The 18,048-nt window shown below is 35.7% G+C and overlaps 1 protein-coding gene across 1 annotated transcript in view; it reads left to right on the top strand.

The window, feature by feature from the left end:
• The window catches only part of LOC133256048 (potassium voltage-gated channel subfamily H member 7), a gene marked incomplete at its 5' end in the record, with an annotated part of 132,748 nt that overhangs the window by 95,615 nt on the left and 19,085 nt on the right, over positions 1–18,048 (top strand). Inside the window, 3 exons of the mRNA XM_061430748.1 lie at positions 1,670–1,875; positions 3,644–3,740; positions 12,771–13,034. Coding sequence (XP_061286732.1) covers positions 1,670–1,875; positions 3,644–3,740; positions 12,771–13,034 — 567 coding nt within the window. The remainder of the gene's footprint in view (positions 1–1,669; positions 1,876–3,643; positions 3,741–12,770; positions 13,035–18,048) is intronic.

Here is an 18,048-nt window from a genome sequence, read left to right on the forward strand (position 1 = left end):
CTTTATAAAATAGTAATTTTAGAATGTAGTTAAGCTGTACATGGTGACTGGCTTACTCTTTGCTCACTTACAATCATGTAAAATACAAATACAAAGCTCATGCTGAATTTAGTTCAGAGCTTTTCTCTGATAATATCTGTACTAACATATCAAAACTATAAAGAATTTCAAGAGATTCCCCTTTCCTGTCTCCATTTCCATGTAAATCTTCACTTAAAAATCTCAGAAATTATGATTCCTCATTCAGTTTTTTTAAAAGCTAAGTATTTATTTAAATGAAAGTTAAAATATTCTCTCCAACATCAATTTTTCTTATAAAGATATGGCATCTGATTTCTCCCCATTACATTCACGTTTAAAATAAGAACATCACAGAGTTTTTCTTTTACCTTGAATTTTTTTGTTTAAAAGTCTTTGGTAGTTTCCATAGTTGGGTATATATGAACTTGTTTGCCAAAAAGATAAGTAACAGATCCTCTAAGGTTTTTCTAAATCTGAAAAGTAGCTTTAGGATATATGTATATATGTAAGAAGGTACATTTTACAGTGCCATCTACTACCTTTAAAAGTTACATAATCAATACTCCATCAGTAGTTAATGCACATGTATTTCAAAAGTACAATTTTTAAGTATCTTGGCTTTCTGAAGAAAGATCTAAGTGGCCGTGACATTCAGGGAAAAGAATGGGAAGAGATGAGATATATCAAGTGTGCAAAGATTTTAACTGGAGTCAGAATTAATGGGATGTAGTTATGGCTGCTCTCTCTCTACCTTTATTTCACCCAACTAAGAAGGTGACCTTGACTTAATCCGTTTACACTCTTTAATCCTCTTTCATTTTCATAACATTTGGATAATAATTAGTAATTTTTTCATTAGGTTATTTTGGGGATCAAGTGAGATAATGCGCCTAAGCATTCGATGCAGAGCCTGACACCTACTTAGTCTTCAATAAGCATTTGTTGTTACTGTCATTATCATCCTCATAGTTGAAGGAGACCTAGGAAAGAAGTGACATGTGGCTAGGCAGAGGGGATGGGAAGGGCCCATCAGAAACCAGACACTGAAATAACCCCAGGTTTGGCAAAAAAGCAGGAAGGACACACCTTTGGAATAAAGGCCATACAGTTTAAAAACATGACTGTATTTGTTGAGAAAATATAACTAGATGTATTATTAAGGGGAGTTCCAAAAGTAGTTACCAAAGGAAACCGGGTATATTCAAATTGTACCCCTAGTCCTCTAGGTTAAAAAAGATCTACCATAAACCCATGCTTGGCATCACCTCCCGAGACCATTCTGAGATAGAAACTTTGAGGCAGAATTAGACCACACTAGACTTGCCAAAAACATAGCAGACCAAAGCCATGTTTGCTGCATTCCAGATGCTTAGCCAAAGAATCAAAACTAGGAAATAATGGGGATTATACCAGGACCAGGGCTCTAAAAGGTGAAATTCTGCTCAGCAAACAAATACGACTGGGGCAGTCAGTACGTGGCTCTAGGGTTGTGCTGCCCAAGTGTCTGTTGGCCGTCAGGTCTCACATGTGAAATGTTTGGTTCAGGGATAGGTCAGTGGTCCCCTTCAAATTTTAGAAGTAAAACGTTAAGTTCAGATTTCTTTCATTTCTTTTTTTTTTTTTTCTTTTCTCCTTTTTGATCTTTTAGGAAAAAATGATATATTTGGAGAAATGGTCCACCTTTATGCCAAACCTGGAAAGTCTAACGCAGATGTAAGAGCACTCACATACTGTGACTTGCATAAGATTCAGAGAGAAGATTTGCTAGAGGTTTTGGACATGTATCCTGAGTTTTCCGATCACTTTCTTACAAATCTAGAGTTGACTTTCAACCTGAGGCACGAGAGTACGAAGGTATATGTTACCTGCTCATTTTTGGACTCTGACGTTTTATTTTATCCTTTGATTGCCCAAGGACCTCTGAAAGATCAAGTGAAATAGTGTAAACAGTTAAACAATTGTGAATATTTGAAAGGAAAAGCCAACTTAATATTAGAATTTCTCAATTATAAAGAAGGAATTAGGTCTAATTGCCCTCAAGTATGTTGAATAACTTTAGTAGTTCAATTTGACCTTTTAGGAACTTTTAGGAGTTATGCTTGATCTATAATACCCTTTTTTTATATTGAATGTGACAGTTATTTGTTATAAATGGGTGATTCTAGGCTATTGAAAATCACCTAAAAAGAGTTTATCTTATACAGAGGTTAAAATATTCTCTCAGATACTATTTACACTGTATATTGGTTAGCAGTATCTTTTCAATAATCATGAAGAAGTTAAATTCTTAAAGTTTAGATACATATTTAACACAATTTCTAAATTGTAGAAGTATAAATTAATCAGGCCTATACCTAAGTCAAAATTATTGATGCAGAATGAATAACATATACTCTAGTAGAGATAGTATCTTAAATAATGTTACAAGTGATTTAACATAGGATCAATTTCCAGGGCTTGGCCTCTAAGGCCCTCACTCACCCTCCTCCACCAGGAAAGTGTGTCCTTATCACCCATGAGTATTCTAAGAATAGATTTTATGTTGCAGCCCACAATTTATTACTAGGTTATTCTCTATCTCTTCCCCCTCCCCACCAAATTCATAATCCTAACTCCAACTCTAAATACATTTTTTGCCAGAAACCAAATGTTTTGACACTTGCAAGTGTATTTTAATGTTAACTAATAAAGTCTCTGGAAAGTAAGATTCTCAAGTCAATAGGTAAAACATGGTAGATTTCATTTTCCCTGGAGTTATAGTCATTCCCAGGATTCTGTGAGAGAAGAGACTTAAAGAATTTAAGGTCACCAGAGTACTATTTGATAACCCGAAGCACCAGCTCAGATAATTACTTTACAAAATGCTGAAAGTTGAAAAATCAGGTGGTAAGAGGTTCAAGTTACCAAGAGCGTATGCTTTTTATAATGATTTTAATTCAGAATTTTATCAAGTTGCAGTTTAATATCACTGACCTCATTTTTATTTTGCTTCAAAAAACAAGCATCTACCTCAGATAACTTCTTTGTAAAAATTTTAGGCAGCAACCAAATAAACAAAACAGAAGTTTCCATTTGTTTTATTTATTTGGAAACCTCCAGTTTTGTTTACAAGAGAGGAAGGAAGAATGGGGAACAAAACAGGGTTCAGAGCATAGTGTTTATTGAATTCGACCTTGTATTTATTATGAAATTTAACCTTGTAATCTTTACCATGTAATTTAAACATCATAGCTAATTATAATTAGTCTACACATTTTTTTCTGCAATGATACAGATTTTTCAATTTTTAAAATTATTGCTATTTTTATTTTAACTTTTCCAAGTTACATAAAATATATTACACAGGAAGGAATATATGTTGTCTGTAAGTATTGACATCATCCCGAAACATTTCTGATAAATAACTTCTACAACTATGATTTCCCTGGTTAAACTACTAGAATTATTCTGTCTATTTCATAATTTAGAGAAAATCATTAAGCAAATTGTTGTAGTTATTTGCCTGCAATCTATTAATTAAGTCTTAGTGGTTGCAATGATATGAAATAGTAGAGTTTACTGATGATACACTGTGTTCAAACTGAATAATCTTCCACTTTATCTTCACGTTCCATTAACAAAGGCTGATCTCTTACTACGATCACAGTCCGTGAATGATTCTGAAGCAGACCACTGTAAACTGCGAAGGAGATTGTCATTTGATAGTGAAGAAGACAAAGGTAATTCATTCTTTTCTAAAGTTCAAATATGGAGCATGTGAATATTAGTCCTGCTTATTTAAATGCTCATTGTACTTCTTATGTCAAGGGTAATTAATTAATTCAGATTTTAAGAAGGCAAATCCTTTGCTTTTTTCAGTAGTTAATGATGTGGTTTCTGATTGATAACTCTCAACAGTGTTTCTCAAGACCCGATCCTAGGCCCTTTTCTTCTCTTCTTATTCTATATCATACTCTTCCCCTAAGTAATTTCGTTTATACCCATAGTTTAATTATATTTTTTGCATGCATGTGTGTGCTAGGTCGATCCAGTTGTGTCTACCTCTTTGCGATCCTATGGACTGTAGGTTGCTCTGTCCATGGGATTCTCCAGACAAAAATACTGGAATGGACTGCCATGCCCTCCTCCAGGGATCGAACCCTCCTCCTTCCCAACCCAGGGATCGAACCTGCGTCTCCTGCATTGTCTCCTGCATTGGCAGGCAGGTTCTTTACCAATAGTGCCACCTAGGAAGCCCTATCCTATTTTCACGTAGGAGATGTGCATGAAAGTGAAAGTGCAAAAGTGTTAGGTCATTCAGTTATGTGTGACTCTTTGTGACTTCATGGACTGTAACCCACCAGGCTCCTCTGTCCATGGGATTCTCCAGACAAGAATACTGGAGTGGGAAGCTATTCCCTTCTTCAGGGGATCTTCCTGACCCAGGGATCAAACCCAGGTCTCCTGCATTGCAGGCAGATTCTTTACTGTCTGAGCTACCACAGACGCTCTGGAGAAGTACATATTTACATCTCAATACCAGAATATCTAGGGACTTCCCTGGTGGCACTAGTGGTAAAGAATCCACCTGCCAATGCAGGTAGACGTAAAAGATAAGTGTTCAATCCGTGGGTCGGGAAGATGCCCTGGAAGAGGACATGACAACCCATTCCAGTATTCTTGTCTGGAGAATCCAATGGACAGAGGAGCCTGGCAGGCTGCAGTACATAGGGTTACATAGAGTCAGACACAACTGAAGCAACTTAGCATGCACATACCAGGACATCTGAACTTCAGCCTCCTATATCCAAATGCCTATTAAACCATCTATATGAAATTGCAACAGCAACTCAAACTCAGTACTTCTTAAATTGAAATCATTAGTTTCCCTGGAAACCTCTCTCTCCATCAGTTGCTATGTCTCTAAATGGCACCACCATTCAACACATTGCACAGACTGGATATTCTCTCTAGGAACCAATTTTCTCTCAACCTCTCCATCAGCCTTGGCAACAAGTCTTGTTATTAGTACCTCCAATACAGCCATTTACTCTTCAGACCAGGTCTTTTTTTGGTTCACTCTTCTCCATCTTCATAACCACAACTCTGGGTCAGTGAAACATATTTCAACTCACCTTGCCAACTTGCCCCTGTTTCATCTATTGTTCACACTGGACCACTGGTAATTTCTTTTTCTAAATCCAGTTTGTTTTATGCCAGCTATATATTTAAAGTCCTCTAAGGACTTCCCATTCCCTAAATTCTTCATAGGGTGAATCTATGCCAACCTTTTGAGTCTTATCTCATACCATCCTTCCTTTACCAACTCCTCTCTTTTGCAACATTTATTCCAGTTGCACTTCCATATTATTTGCATCATTATTTAATCAGTGATGTCTGCCTGTAGAGCATAAACATGATGGGAAATATTTGGTCACCTAAAGCTTCAGTGCTTGCCTCAGCAGGTGTTCAACAAACATTTGTTGAAAGAATGAATGAATTCATGAACTAGCATTTCAGCATCTTCCATGTGATTCTTTTCCTCATTTTGCCTTTTTAATCAAAGTTCTTTTCTTTGTCCTCTTTCCTCTGAATTCTCTCCCAAGGGGAGCTCATCTCTGAGCTGTAACTTGCTCTGTATTCCAAGTGAACTCAGCTGCCCTTTCTTCCATGTACATCACTTTTGTGTTTTTGATTATATCCTTTCCTTAGTCAGAATCTGCCTCCCTGTCCTCAAACACACATATGTGCACACATACAAGCAAAACTATACCACACCACTTTTTAATCAATTAAATTACTTTTTTTCAAGGTTAAACTTCAGTAATAATCAACATGAACTCTTTCTTGATTTTCTCAAAAATAACAGGTTTTCTTTTTTTATGAATTCCTAAGACACTTTCCTCTTGTTATCTTGTTATACAGATGGTTCTTGACTTATGATGGTTTAACTTGTGATTCTGTGACTTTACCGTAGTGCAAAACAATACACATTTAGTAGAAACTATATTTCAAATTTTGAATTTTGATCTTTCCCAGCTAGTGATATCCCATAATGTAATTTCTTGTGATGCTGGACAGTGGCAGCTCTCAGTCAGCCACATGATCACAAGGGAAACAGCCCATATACTTACAACCATTTGTTTTTTACTTTCAATGCAGTATTCAATAAATTACATGAGATACTCAACAATTTATTGTAAAATAGGCTTTTGTTAAATGAGTTTGCCCAACATAGCATAATGTAAATGTTCTGAGCATGTTTAGACTAGGCTAAGCTATCGTGTTCAGTAGATTAAATGTATTTTCAACTTATGATTTTCAATTTACAGTGGGTTTATTGTACTGTAACCCCATAGTAACTCAAGGAAGATCTTTATTTTTAAAATATGCCCTGTGCAGTGGTTATTGGTATATTTGTGTTTTTTTTTTTCTCTATCAAATAGTAGACTCCTTTAGCAAAGCTTGGTGAATAAATATCTGTTGAATTGGGCTAATTGTTGAATCTTCTGGCTGATTGCAGAACAATAAACCACTCACAGCTAGGTGATAATTTATTTCTGCAATGTCCTTAATTATTCTCCTGGTGACTTTTTCTAAAACCAGAACCACAACAGCCAAGCTGTTCTATCGACTTAACCTAAATCCCTTATCCTGAAGTTAATCTCATGTTTTGATCTCACTAAAAATAAAATACTGCTTAACAATACTGTCTATATAATAATGTCACCCATACTGTTGAAGATTTATTAAATCTCCTTTCAATCTTGTTTAGTTTCCTCATTCTCAAGCTAAATAATCTAACATTTTTATCTCCAGATAAGGCCCTAAAAGCATGTCACAATTTATATTGTGCTAATGCTACTAGACATTTCTATTGATTCTGAAGACTTTTCCTTTAATCTCAGGCTTAGTCTCTAAGACCCGTTTTATATAAAATGTTGATGATAAGGCATTTGCCTGCCTATAACTTTTTGAAGTTTACTGGTATAACAGTAAGTCAATATAAAAAAACAATTAACTCCAGTCTAAACTGCAGCTCAGTTAGTAAAGAATCTGCCTGCAATGCAGAAGACCCAGGTTCAATTCCTGGGTCAGGAAGATCGCCTGGAGAAGGAAATGGCAACCCACTCCAGTATTCTTGCCTGGAAAATCCGATGAACAGAGGAGCCTTGCAGGCTACATGGGGTAGCCTTGCAGTACACGGCGTAGCAAGAGTCATACAGGACTTAGTGACCCAACCACCATCCAGAGCCTGAGAGCCTATTCTAGTCTTCAGGACTTCATGGTGCTATAGGGAAGTTTAAAATTTGCTGAAACCAATTTAGTCCCAATCACCCCAATCTAAAGATCTAAAGGGGCCATCCATTCTGTACTTCTTGATATAGAATCAATATCTGGGAGAGGGAAAAATGCATATAAGCAAATATAAAGAATAATGAACATTCAGAAGATAATTGATCCCAAATGATATGAAGGTTACATAAATTAAAAGCTGCCCATGAAATGTACTGATTACTTTAGAGTTAGTTTACTGCTCAGTTGAAACCATACCTTGAGGGGATATATCCAAGAGTGCTGATGACTATGCATTAATCAGCAGAGGCATCAAGAACAGAGGGAAGAACAGGTGGTTGCCCATTGGTGACAGACACATTGAATCTTACAGTTACTGCTCACAACCTACCCAGAAAAACACTGGGACTCTTCAGGTTTCAGTTCCCACTTATACCTCCCTCCCACCGTGTCTACCATGTGGTGCTAAGGAGTTTACATTCAAAAAGAAATATTAAAAATGAAAAGATGTATATAGAAACTTTGAAGGTTGATTTGAACTAAATAGAAGCTTAACATATTGGACCTCTTCTCTCCTAAAATACATTTGTGGGTGAAAGTGGTTTGTCCTCATAGGCTGTGCATTTCTGAGGAAATAAACTCTGTTCTTGAATAGAAAGAATTGCCAGTTCAAGTCCAAATTTGAAGACACTTTGTTTTTGTTTTTTTGAGGATATTTTCAAGAAATTCTCTTTCCTTCGTAAAGTTCTGACATAGAGGTACCCAGGACCTTCCCAACTTGACTGTGGTTATTGTAGGGGGAGGTGTTACAGTTTCTGAGATGAAAGCAGAATGTTACTGTTACAGACTGTGAAGAATAAAAGTGTATCTTCAATGACTTCCTTAGTGATCACAAGCGTTGAAAAGATAGTTGGACAGAACAGAAATAAATGAGCTATAACCATTTAGAACATGTTGAAAATAGTCCAAGTACTCTTCAGAGTTGAATTGTACTTACTTCAGAGTGTGCCAATATAGTCTATTGAATATGAGAATATTTCCTTTAAAATTTTATGTTGTGAAATTTTCAGGAATTTTATGTTGCCGCATGGTGTAGCCAAAAAATAATAATAAAATAAAATGTTATATTGTGTATATTTTATAATACTCATAAGTTTTACAACAATAGCATGTATAATGGCCCATGAGATACATACATACAAACATATATATTTTTTTACTGATAGCTCTTTTGTGACTGCATATTTGGAATATTCTGCTTAGCTTTTTCTATGAACAGAAAATGCAATATCAAAGTAGCTATTAAACACTAATTTAAGGAATCAGTTACCCTTTGAGAGACACTAATTCAATGAGAGCATCAATTAATAGCCCACCCCCCAAAAAGAAAATTGGACTGTGTTAAATGTTCAACATCCTCTTTGCATGAAATTTAGATGGTTGTCACACATCATTAAAAAAGAACCCATTTTAAGAGATACATATATTCTAAGAGCAATTTTCTTACTTTCCCACTCATGTGTTTTTTATTAAATTCTATATATATTCAACTGAAAAAATCTAATGTTCCAGAAAATAAGAATGGAAAGAGGTATTTAACTCATATACATATGTTTCAAAGAACAGCAATAAACATTATCTTTTTCTAATATTTGTTTTGTGATTTCACATTGTCATACAAAACTCAGTAAAGTCTAGCAAGTGTTTCTCCAAAATAACTTCTATGAAAGTTATTGAAGTTAAGAATAAATATATACATTGTTAAACTTATTTTTACAAAATAGGAATGGGTCAAATTCTAATTTTATGAAGTTAATCCTTTAACAATATTGCTGTTATAATCTGGCACCTCTTAGGAACATCTTCTTCAATAATAAAGAAAGATTAGTTTTTGTTATCCATTTCAGTAATATATAAATATATCTTTATTTATATTTTTAAAATAGATTTTTATCTGTATTTATGTATAAAAGTGATGCTAATTTGTTTTCAACTTTCTTTGATGCTAGAGAGGAACTAAAGTACTTGAAATCAAATGAAGACATTTATTTTAGATTCCAGTGTTCCAATGCAATAAAATTCTTAATGCACTTGACTGGAAAATGCTCAACTTATCTCAAAATTGTTACCAGTGGGAAATCTTAAATGATGAGAGAGCACATTAAATGCCTCTCTTTTACCTAAACTTGGGCCCAGCTGTTAGGTCTGACAAATAAAAATGATAAATAGGTTGAGAGAAAAACTCCATAAATAATGGAGAGAACACAGACATTTGTTCCCAGATTGTTTGAAATGTAAAATTTTCTATAATCATTCTTATGATGGATGGGTCAACCTCTCCATCAAGACATTCACTCTATGCTCTTCAACCCATCCAGACTTAGAGAGACACCCACAAGACAATTCATAAATGTTTTAGAATTGTATCCTGTGAGAAAGAGGGGAGGGGGGGAGACAGACTGTCAACATACAGAAACAAGGTTTTTGGGGGGTTTTTTTAGAGTTTTCAGTCATCTAAGTCAGAAAAATTCCAAGCTTAATTAAACAGGCCAGCTTTTTCCTTTGTACAATGATTGGAACAGGAATGATTATACAGTCTCATTTCTAGCAAAGGGGAAAATGTAAAAAAACTTCTTCTGATTGCTATTCAGAATACTATTTCTACATAGCATTCAAGAAAGCAACTTTAAGAAATAATAATAATAAAATAGCACTAAGAATAATATTAAGAAAAAATAGTATCTAATGCTATTTAATGTCTATTAAGTAATCCAGTTTAGGGACTTCTCTGGATATCCAGTGGTTAACACGCCATGCTTCCACTGCTGGAGGGCATATCCCTAGTTGGGGAACTGAGATTCCCACATGCTACCAGGAGTGCCCTGCCCCCATGCCAAAAAAAAAAAAAAAAGCCAGTTTAACTAGAAAAAGGCAGAAATGGAATATGCCATAAAAATCTAGAGGTAACTGGAGGCTAATTATAACGCATTTCAGTCCAGTTTCATGTATTCCATTAACCAACCTCCAGCCTAAGACTGAGAGGTTTCCATTGTTAATCCACAAATAGATTGTCATTTCAGCTGTCATTTTAAATGATCAAATTTGAAGCTTTGTTTTATCTAGTATGGAATAGAAAAATGTTGTTGCAGTTGGTCTGTGTCAGAGAAATTGTTCATGTGGCCTGAGTTCCAAAAAGCATCTGGCTAATCATTCAGTCGCAAAGAACACAGAAATAAATATGGAGTAATTTCCCCTAAGTATATAGGGGAATAAAATTGAAAAAAGTCAAGAATATAAAACTTTTTCTTCTTATTTCATGATCCTGCTTTCACTGGAGATTTTTGGTAAAGGATTTAGATATCATGTATATAGAACAATTTGCTCCATTTCACGAGAATTAAATAATAATTCCCCATTCACCACATTGTAAACACATCCCAAGTTGAAATCAGCAGTATATGTTAACTGATGAATTTTTACCTAAACATCCAAAATCAAGCCATAATTTAGTAAACTAAGACCAAGGCCCATGTGGTAGGCGGGACAGAACATTTTACTATGTATGAGTATTTACAAATCAACAGAGGACTCCTAAGACTGCCCAAGCTGAAAAAAGCATGTGATTTAATAACTTGTGATGTGCATTCATTACAAGTGTCCACCTTGTAATGCTATTATCCTTACTTAGATTAGAATTATGAATTAAATGATAATTTAGTTTGCATTCGATTCTGCTGGAAAAGATTCCATGAAAGTGTTTAAAAGAAGAGCATTTCAGGGAAAATGAGAAGCCTTTGCTGATTCAATCCTCCAGGTGCCCAAACTGCACAAAAGTTACTTAGAAGCAACAAATTGACCCAATCCACTAAGCAGGTATGAGGATAATTTAGAGAAATGAAGCATTTTCTATTTTTAACATTTACTTGCATAAAGTTGGAAACTATTGTGTTTTGAAGAATGAAATGGTATGTTCATAAAGTGGGAGAAATGATCACATTTTCAGGTGGGAAGAAGTTAAAATCAAAGAAAACAGGAGGAGATGACAAGAATGAAGGAGGGCTGTGTCAGTGACCCTGGAGATAGACGGCTTGTGTAAGAAGATGAATTTACAACCAGCTAGATTAGTGGTTGAGCACCGAAGACAAATATAAGGGACACTGAGTTATCAAGATGTCTACAGAGCTTGAGACTAGAAAAGTCTGTAGTCTTCTCAGTAATGATGAAATCACTGTGCAAGTGAGAAATCTTAAAGAAAATAAATTAAGCAATCTGCTTTCATCACATTTAACTTTAATTGGCAGGATGTAAACAACTACCTCCTTAATAACCATGTCACATGAAGCTGGTTTTTGCACTTTATCCATTTGTACCTTGGGCTGCTTTCTGGCTTCTCAAGTTTTAAATTATGATTTTTTAAAAAGAAAAGAAAAAGATCTCTGTTTAATTTTGTGCCATATGGGAATTTTAAAAAACAGTTGGAAGTTTCTCTGGAGTGGCCTTAAATCATTTCATTTGGCCTTCTATAAATAACAAAGTAAGTATAATCAGGCAGAGAGTAGATGGAGACACTGTCTTAAACATTTCTCTAGAAAATGATATACCTTCTGGAGTATGTTGGTTAGTTATTAGTGGTAACCAGATGGAGAATTATACTGTCTCCCCAGGACACTAATGGAAACAAGTTCCGAGATTTGTCTTAGAGTTTTTCCTGCTGAAATATGTTCTAACACAATGCTCAGGGCTGAAATTATCCTGACATTTTAGTATAAAACAGCCAATGTGCACTACTGGCTTTAATGTAATTAGGTAAACCTACCTTAATTAATGAGTGAAGTCGCTCAGTCGTGTCTGACTCTAGTTTTATATTATTTGCAATATGCTGCACAACCAAACTGCATGGTATGTCAAGGCCATTATACGGATTGAACTAAGGCTGAAAGTCAGCCTGCCAGCCTTTACCATAGAGGGCTTCTGGATTTGACCTTCACAATGAGTAGATGACCACCACATGAGAGGGCATGAAGGTTAAAATAAACGAGCAATAAGCTGCAGAGTGGTGATATTTTAGAATTGGGACATGTTTTTCTTCACTGTTTCATTTCCTTAAGAGATAGTACACCAGATTTTAAGAATACAAATGACTGTTGAGTGTATATAAATAAGGTTTAAATTACCCTATAGTTTTTTTTATGAGATATAAATGTGATTACTGTCACAGGTATTCTTTTATTTTGAAATGAATAATGTATTTCATGACATTAATGTCCTGTGAGTTAAGATTTAAAAAATCTTCTTAAATAGCTACATTTTCAGTAGGATAAAAAAATAAAGAACAACATTTCTGGAAATTAAAAAAAATTCTATGTTAAAGTTATTCAAAAACACACTATGAAAAAGCTAGTTTATGTAGTTAGTTTAGAATGCGTAGAGTCTCATATTTGACTATCTTCTATAAAATAACTTTTCTTTGATAGATTTTGGCAAAGGAAGTACTACAAATGACCCTGAAGACTCTGTAGATACAATAAGACACTACCAGAGTTCCAAAAAGCACTTTGAAGAGAAAAAAAGCAGATCTTCATCTTTCATCTCCTCCATTGATGATGAACAAAAGCCTCTCTTCTCAGGACTTGCTGATTCTCCTCCAGGAATAGGGAAAGCAACTGGACTTGATCTTGAAGAAACAGTGCCCACCTCAGGAAGAATTCACATAGATAAAAGAAGTCACTCTTGCAAAGGTAACCAAGTTTCTCAGGAATCAGTTTGTCTTATGTCAGTGCTAATCACAAAATGCTGACTTTGTACAAATGAAAAGCATTCCACATGTTAGTCGAATCTGCAATTTCATGATGTATTTGCAAAGATCAAATCTTAGATCATCTACAAAGTGTCTGCAAGATTCTGGGATAGTGGTCATTATTCCCAATTATAGCATAATAGGTTCTGTGTGGTCAGTCAGGCCTAACACAGTGCCACATAGAACATTCTAGGAATGTCTTTTGTAGTGATTCCATGGGAGAGGGACCAATGAGTATTTGAAGAATTCTAACCCATTGATTCTTATATGTATCTTCTGTGTCCATGAAAATGAAAGCGTTAGTCGCCCAGTCATGTCCAACTCTGTGACCCTGTGGATTGTAGCCTGTCAGGTTCCCCTGTCCATGGAATTCTCCAGGCAAGAATACTGGAGTGGGTGGCCATTCCCTTCTCCAAGGCATCTTCCTGACCCAGAGATTGAACCTGGGTCTCCTGCATTGTAGGCAGATTCTTTACCATCTGAGCCACTGGGGAAGCCTTCTGTATCCATTCCCACCCCCAAACCTGTTTTTATAGCATGAAAGGCCAATTCAATCAAAATACAATAAATACTAAAAAAGAACTTCAGTTTACTGTGAATTATGAGAAAATGGGGATAAATGACCCTAAATAAAATATGCTTTTGATTCAACTCATTGGAACACATTTGTTTATTAGGGATACCCAAATATATGGGCTATGTTTTAGACAATATGCATGAACTGTGTAACTGCATTTAATAAATATATCCAGATTTGATGCTAAAGGATGGAAAACTCAGGAAAACTTGAGGACTACTACATGAAAGAACAATTAGCTAAGCATAACAGGATCTAGATCTACAGATCTTATTATCTCACGAAGAATATGTAAGAACAGGCATGGGCAGACTGCCTGGGTTCCAGGTCCAAGTCTGTGATATGCTCTCTACATGTCTTGACAGACCCTACTAAGACTCAGTTTGAACACCTTCAAAATAGGAATAATATGTTCTAACCAACTAGTCTGTTGTCATTATCAAACAAGATAATCGCATAAATTCAGTTCAGTTCAGTTCAGTTCATTTCAGTCGTGTCTGACTCTTTGTGACCCCATGAATCGCAGCACGCCAGGCCTCCCTGTTCATCACCAACTCCCGGAGTTCACTCAGACTCACGTCCATCAAGTCAGTGATGCCATCCAGCCATCTCATCCTCTGTTGTCCCCTTCTCCTCCTGCCCCCAATCCCTCCCAGCATCAGAGTCTTTTCCAATGAGTCAACTCTTCGCGTGAGGTGGCCAAAGTACTGGAGTTTCAGTTTTAGCACCATTCCTTCCCCTGAAATAAAATCCCCAACTCTGTTTAGTATTTTCTCACAGTTTTTACTTTCTAACACTTTAATCTTTGAATATATTCCTAGACAGATAAAAACGTAGAGATGAAGAGAGTATAACAACAAAAAAAAAGAAACTATAACAAAAATGAGGGCAAAATAGGGTGTTCTTGAACTGGCAGGATACAAAATTATGGTACAGGGTAAGTAAATATTACTTATCATTGTCACCATTTTTCAAAGTGACTGTATCTGATAACAAAAGCTTTATTGAACCTAGGATGTTTAGGTTTTACATTTGTCCAGAGTTACTTTCCCTATTTTACCAAATCAGCTTTTGCCATGACCCCAAGTTGAAGTAAGCTCAGAATATATGCAAATGTTCTCTGGACAATCTAAAATCTTGATGAAGTGAATGAAAATAGTACCTCATTTATCACAATGGAAGAATGGAATATTAGATGTGATTACTAAATGTCCCATTTTAGTTATTTATGAAAACGGATTCTGGGAAGTGCTAAAAATAATAAAAGGTTGCATCATGGAAGTCAGGAGTTCTGAAGAACTTGCTGAACCATCCTACTGTCTTCAAAAGAGTGTAACTGAGTGGGCCTGATTTTTTTCAAAATATTTTTTGTTGTTTTCCTCTTGAGTTTTAAACTCTCAAGTGACAAGTTATTAAAGATATATTTGGGGGATTTTATTCAACTTGATGATGACTCTCACTGACAATGAATTCTCATGCCCTTCATCTTATGTTTTTCCTTGCCACTTCTTCCAATTATTTTTAATTAGTTATTTTACATGCACAATAAAAGATAGTATTCTATAAAATCTAAGTTAACATCTACAAATTTTAATTTTCAAAAATGTATAGTGACATCTCTGTTCAAACAAACAGTTGCCTTTAAAACTCATAGTTAAATATTCATGTCAATTGAATAGGCATAATTGATGCTACATAGAGTCAATCCGGAGAAGGCAATGGCACCCCACTCCAGTACTCTTGCCTGGAGAATCCCATGGGTAGAGGAGTCTGGTAGGCTGCAGTCCATGGGGTCGAGAAGAGTCGGACACGACTGAGCGACTTCGCTTTCACTTTTCACTTTCCACTTTCATGCATTGGAGAAGGAAATGGCAACCCATTCCAGTGCTCTTGCCTGGAGAATCCAGGGACAGGGAGCCTAGCGGGCTGCTGTCTATGGGGTCACACAGAGTCGGACAGGACTGAATCAACTTAGCAGCAGCATCAGCAGCAGCAGAGTCAGTCAGTGTGACACATGGTTAACCTAGATAATTAACATAACTAATCAGTGGAGAATTCTAAAACTTGATTCAATGCAAATTTCTTTCCCTAATAATTTTTTAAGGTGAAATACTGTGTGATTTTCAAGAATTTGAATAATGTGTAGGGTGTAACTGTAACTGTTGTGATTCAAACTACTAAACCCCCAGAGACTTTAGTTTTATGTTTTATCGTCAATAGGAAATGCCACTTACATTTCTAGCATTTGTCATGCTGAATCCAACAGAGAAGCACCTTTGGACAGAACCGAAAAGAGAAAAATCAAACTAAATGCACTCTGATCCTGCTTAGATTGAGGTCAAAAGTTGACTCTAGGAAAATTGTGTACCCAGAACCAAATGAAAGTTTACTTTCTGTTCATCCATTTCCAGAAATGTGTCTTGCAACTATAGCAACATTTTCCAAGGCAACCGAGTGCAGATTCTTTCTGAGCTATATTTAGAAAGTATCTAAAAGGATGTTCATTTTGATTAAGACCACTAAGCAGGATCTCCCCTTTGCACTCTTTTTTTTTTCCCATATTGCTGTTAAAACAAGCTAATCACACATATCCAGATTTTAATAAAAGAGTAAATTATAATCAAGGAAGACTTTACCCAATAGTTTACGAGTATTCTTTTTTGCTAAGAGATTATCAGTTTTTTTCTTGAGCACTGAAGAAAAAATAAAATCTTATATAATTTATTGCACGTAATTCACCACTGTTATTTAAAAATCAATATCTTATATATGATTTGAGAATGAGAGAGCTATTAGGCATAAGTGGAAATACTGTAAGCTTTCTCAGCACAAAACTTCTGAGTATAATATGTAACTTCCATCCTGTCAGTTTTATTGTTTTTGTTTTATTGTCTAGCAAAAGGCTAGACAGGGGGAAACATTGGCATCATCCAGCCATTTATATGAGTGTTCTATTTGTTTGGCATTACTTCTCCAAAAGTGAAAACCTAGTATACTAAAACATTATATTATTGTTTTGCATTTTAAAGTCACATGTGTGTGAATAAGAAATCATACTTTTCAGTGAAAATCGCTGAAATATTACTTAAAAGTTCAGCCATAACATTTTTGATGTTCAGTTTCATAGGAAATTACATATTGTCACTTTAGAAAACAAAACAGTAGTTGTATCCGACTCTGGGATCCCATGGACTGTAGCCCACCAGGCTCCTCTTTCCATGGAATTCTCCAGGCAAGAGTAATGGAGTGGGTTGCCATTTCCTCCTCCAGGAGATCTTCCTGACCCAGGGATCAAGCCCAGGTCTCCTGCATTGCAGGCAGATTCTTTACCAACTGAGCTACTAAGGAAGCCCCTTCCATAGAATAAAGAAGGCTTTAATTTCCTCTGAGGTCTGTTAACCATTTCAATAGTATAGGGAACCCTGACCTTATATTTTCCTATTACCATCTTTGGGTGTGCTAATCCCTTTGTTAGAGCTTCACCCAAGTGAAGCAGAAATTGTTGGCACCTCATTAGAGATTTCTATGCATTCAAAGATAAAAGTATAGTGATAGAAAAACCATGAAGAAAAGGTACAGAAATTGTGTCTGCTACCTGTGGATAGGGGGTACTTCTGAAGAAACTGTAGGAAAGGAAGGGATTTCAAGAAACCCTACAAATCCTGTTCCTTGTTTCTAGAATCATAGTTAATTCTCCCTAAATGGGTTACTTTCTATCCAATTTTTAAAATAGCCAAAGATATAAATTCCATAACTTTACATAACTTTTGTCAGTGTTTAATCATAAATACTTGTCCAAAAGAAAAAACAAAAGTCATTCTATCAAAGCAAAATCACTTTTTGTTATTTAAGTCTATTTCCATGTGAAAATGAAGTCAGTCTTTTTTTCTACCAGTCCTCTGAGTGAGGAAAACATACTCCTTCTTTCTCTCTGAAATAAACTCCCAACTCCACCAGTACTGGATTGGTGTGCCATGTGCTCAGTCATGTCCAACTCTTTGAGACCCTATGGACTGTAGGCTTCCAGCCTCCTCTGTCCATGAGATTTTCTAGGCAAGAATACTGGAGTGGGTTGCCATTTCCTTCTCCTAATGCTCTTCCTGACCCAGAGATCGGATCAGCTTCTCATGTGTCTCCTGCACTGCATGTGTATTTTTTACCCGCTGAGCCACCAGGGAAGCCCCAACTAGTATTTTTTCATGGGTTCTATTTCCCAAACTTTCAATTGTTTTAAGCACTTCTTAGATACATGAAATGCAGAGGGTAAGAAAGCATAGCAGAAGTCATCAAAAGTATATTACAGAAATGAGAGGGAAAATAAGATATTATATTTGCCCTCAGATATTGACAACTTGCAAATACAGATTGTTAGAGAAAC

Source organism: Bos javanicus, chromosome 2 (genome assembly GCF_032452875.1).
Source record: "Bos javanicus breed banteng chromosome 2, ARS-OSU_banteng_1.0, whole genome shotgun sequence".
NCBI classification, from domain to species: domain Eukaryota; kingdom Metazoa; phylum Chordata; class Mammalia; order Artiodactyla; family Bovidae; genus Bos; species Bos javanicus.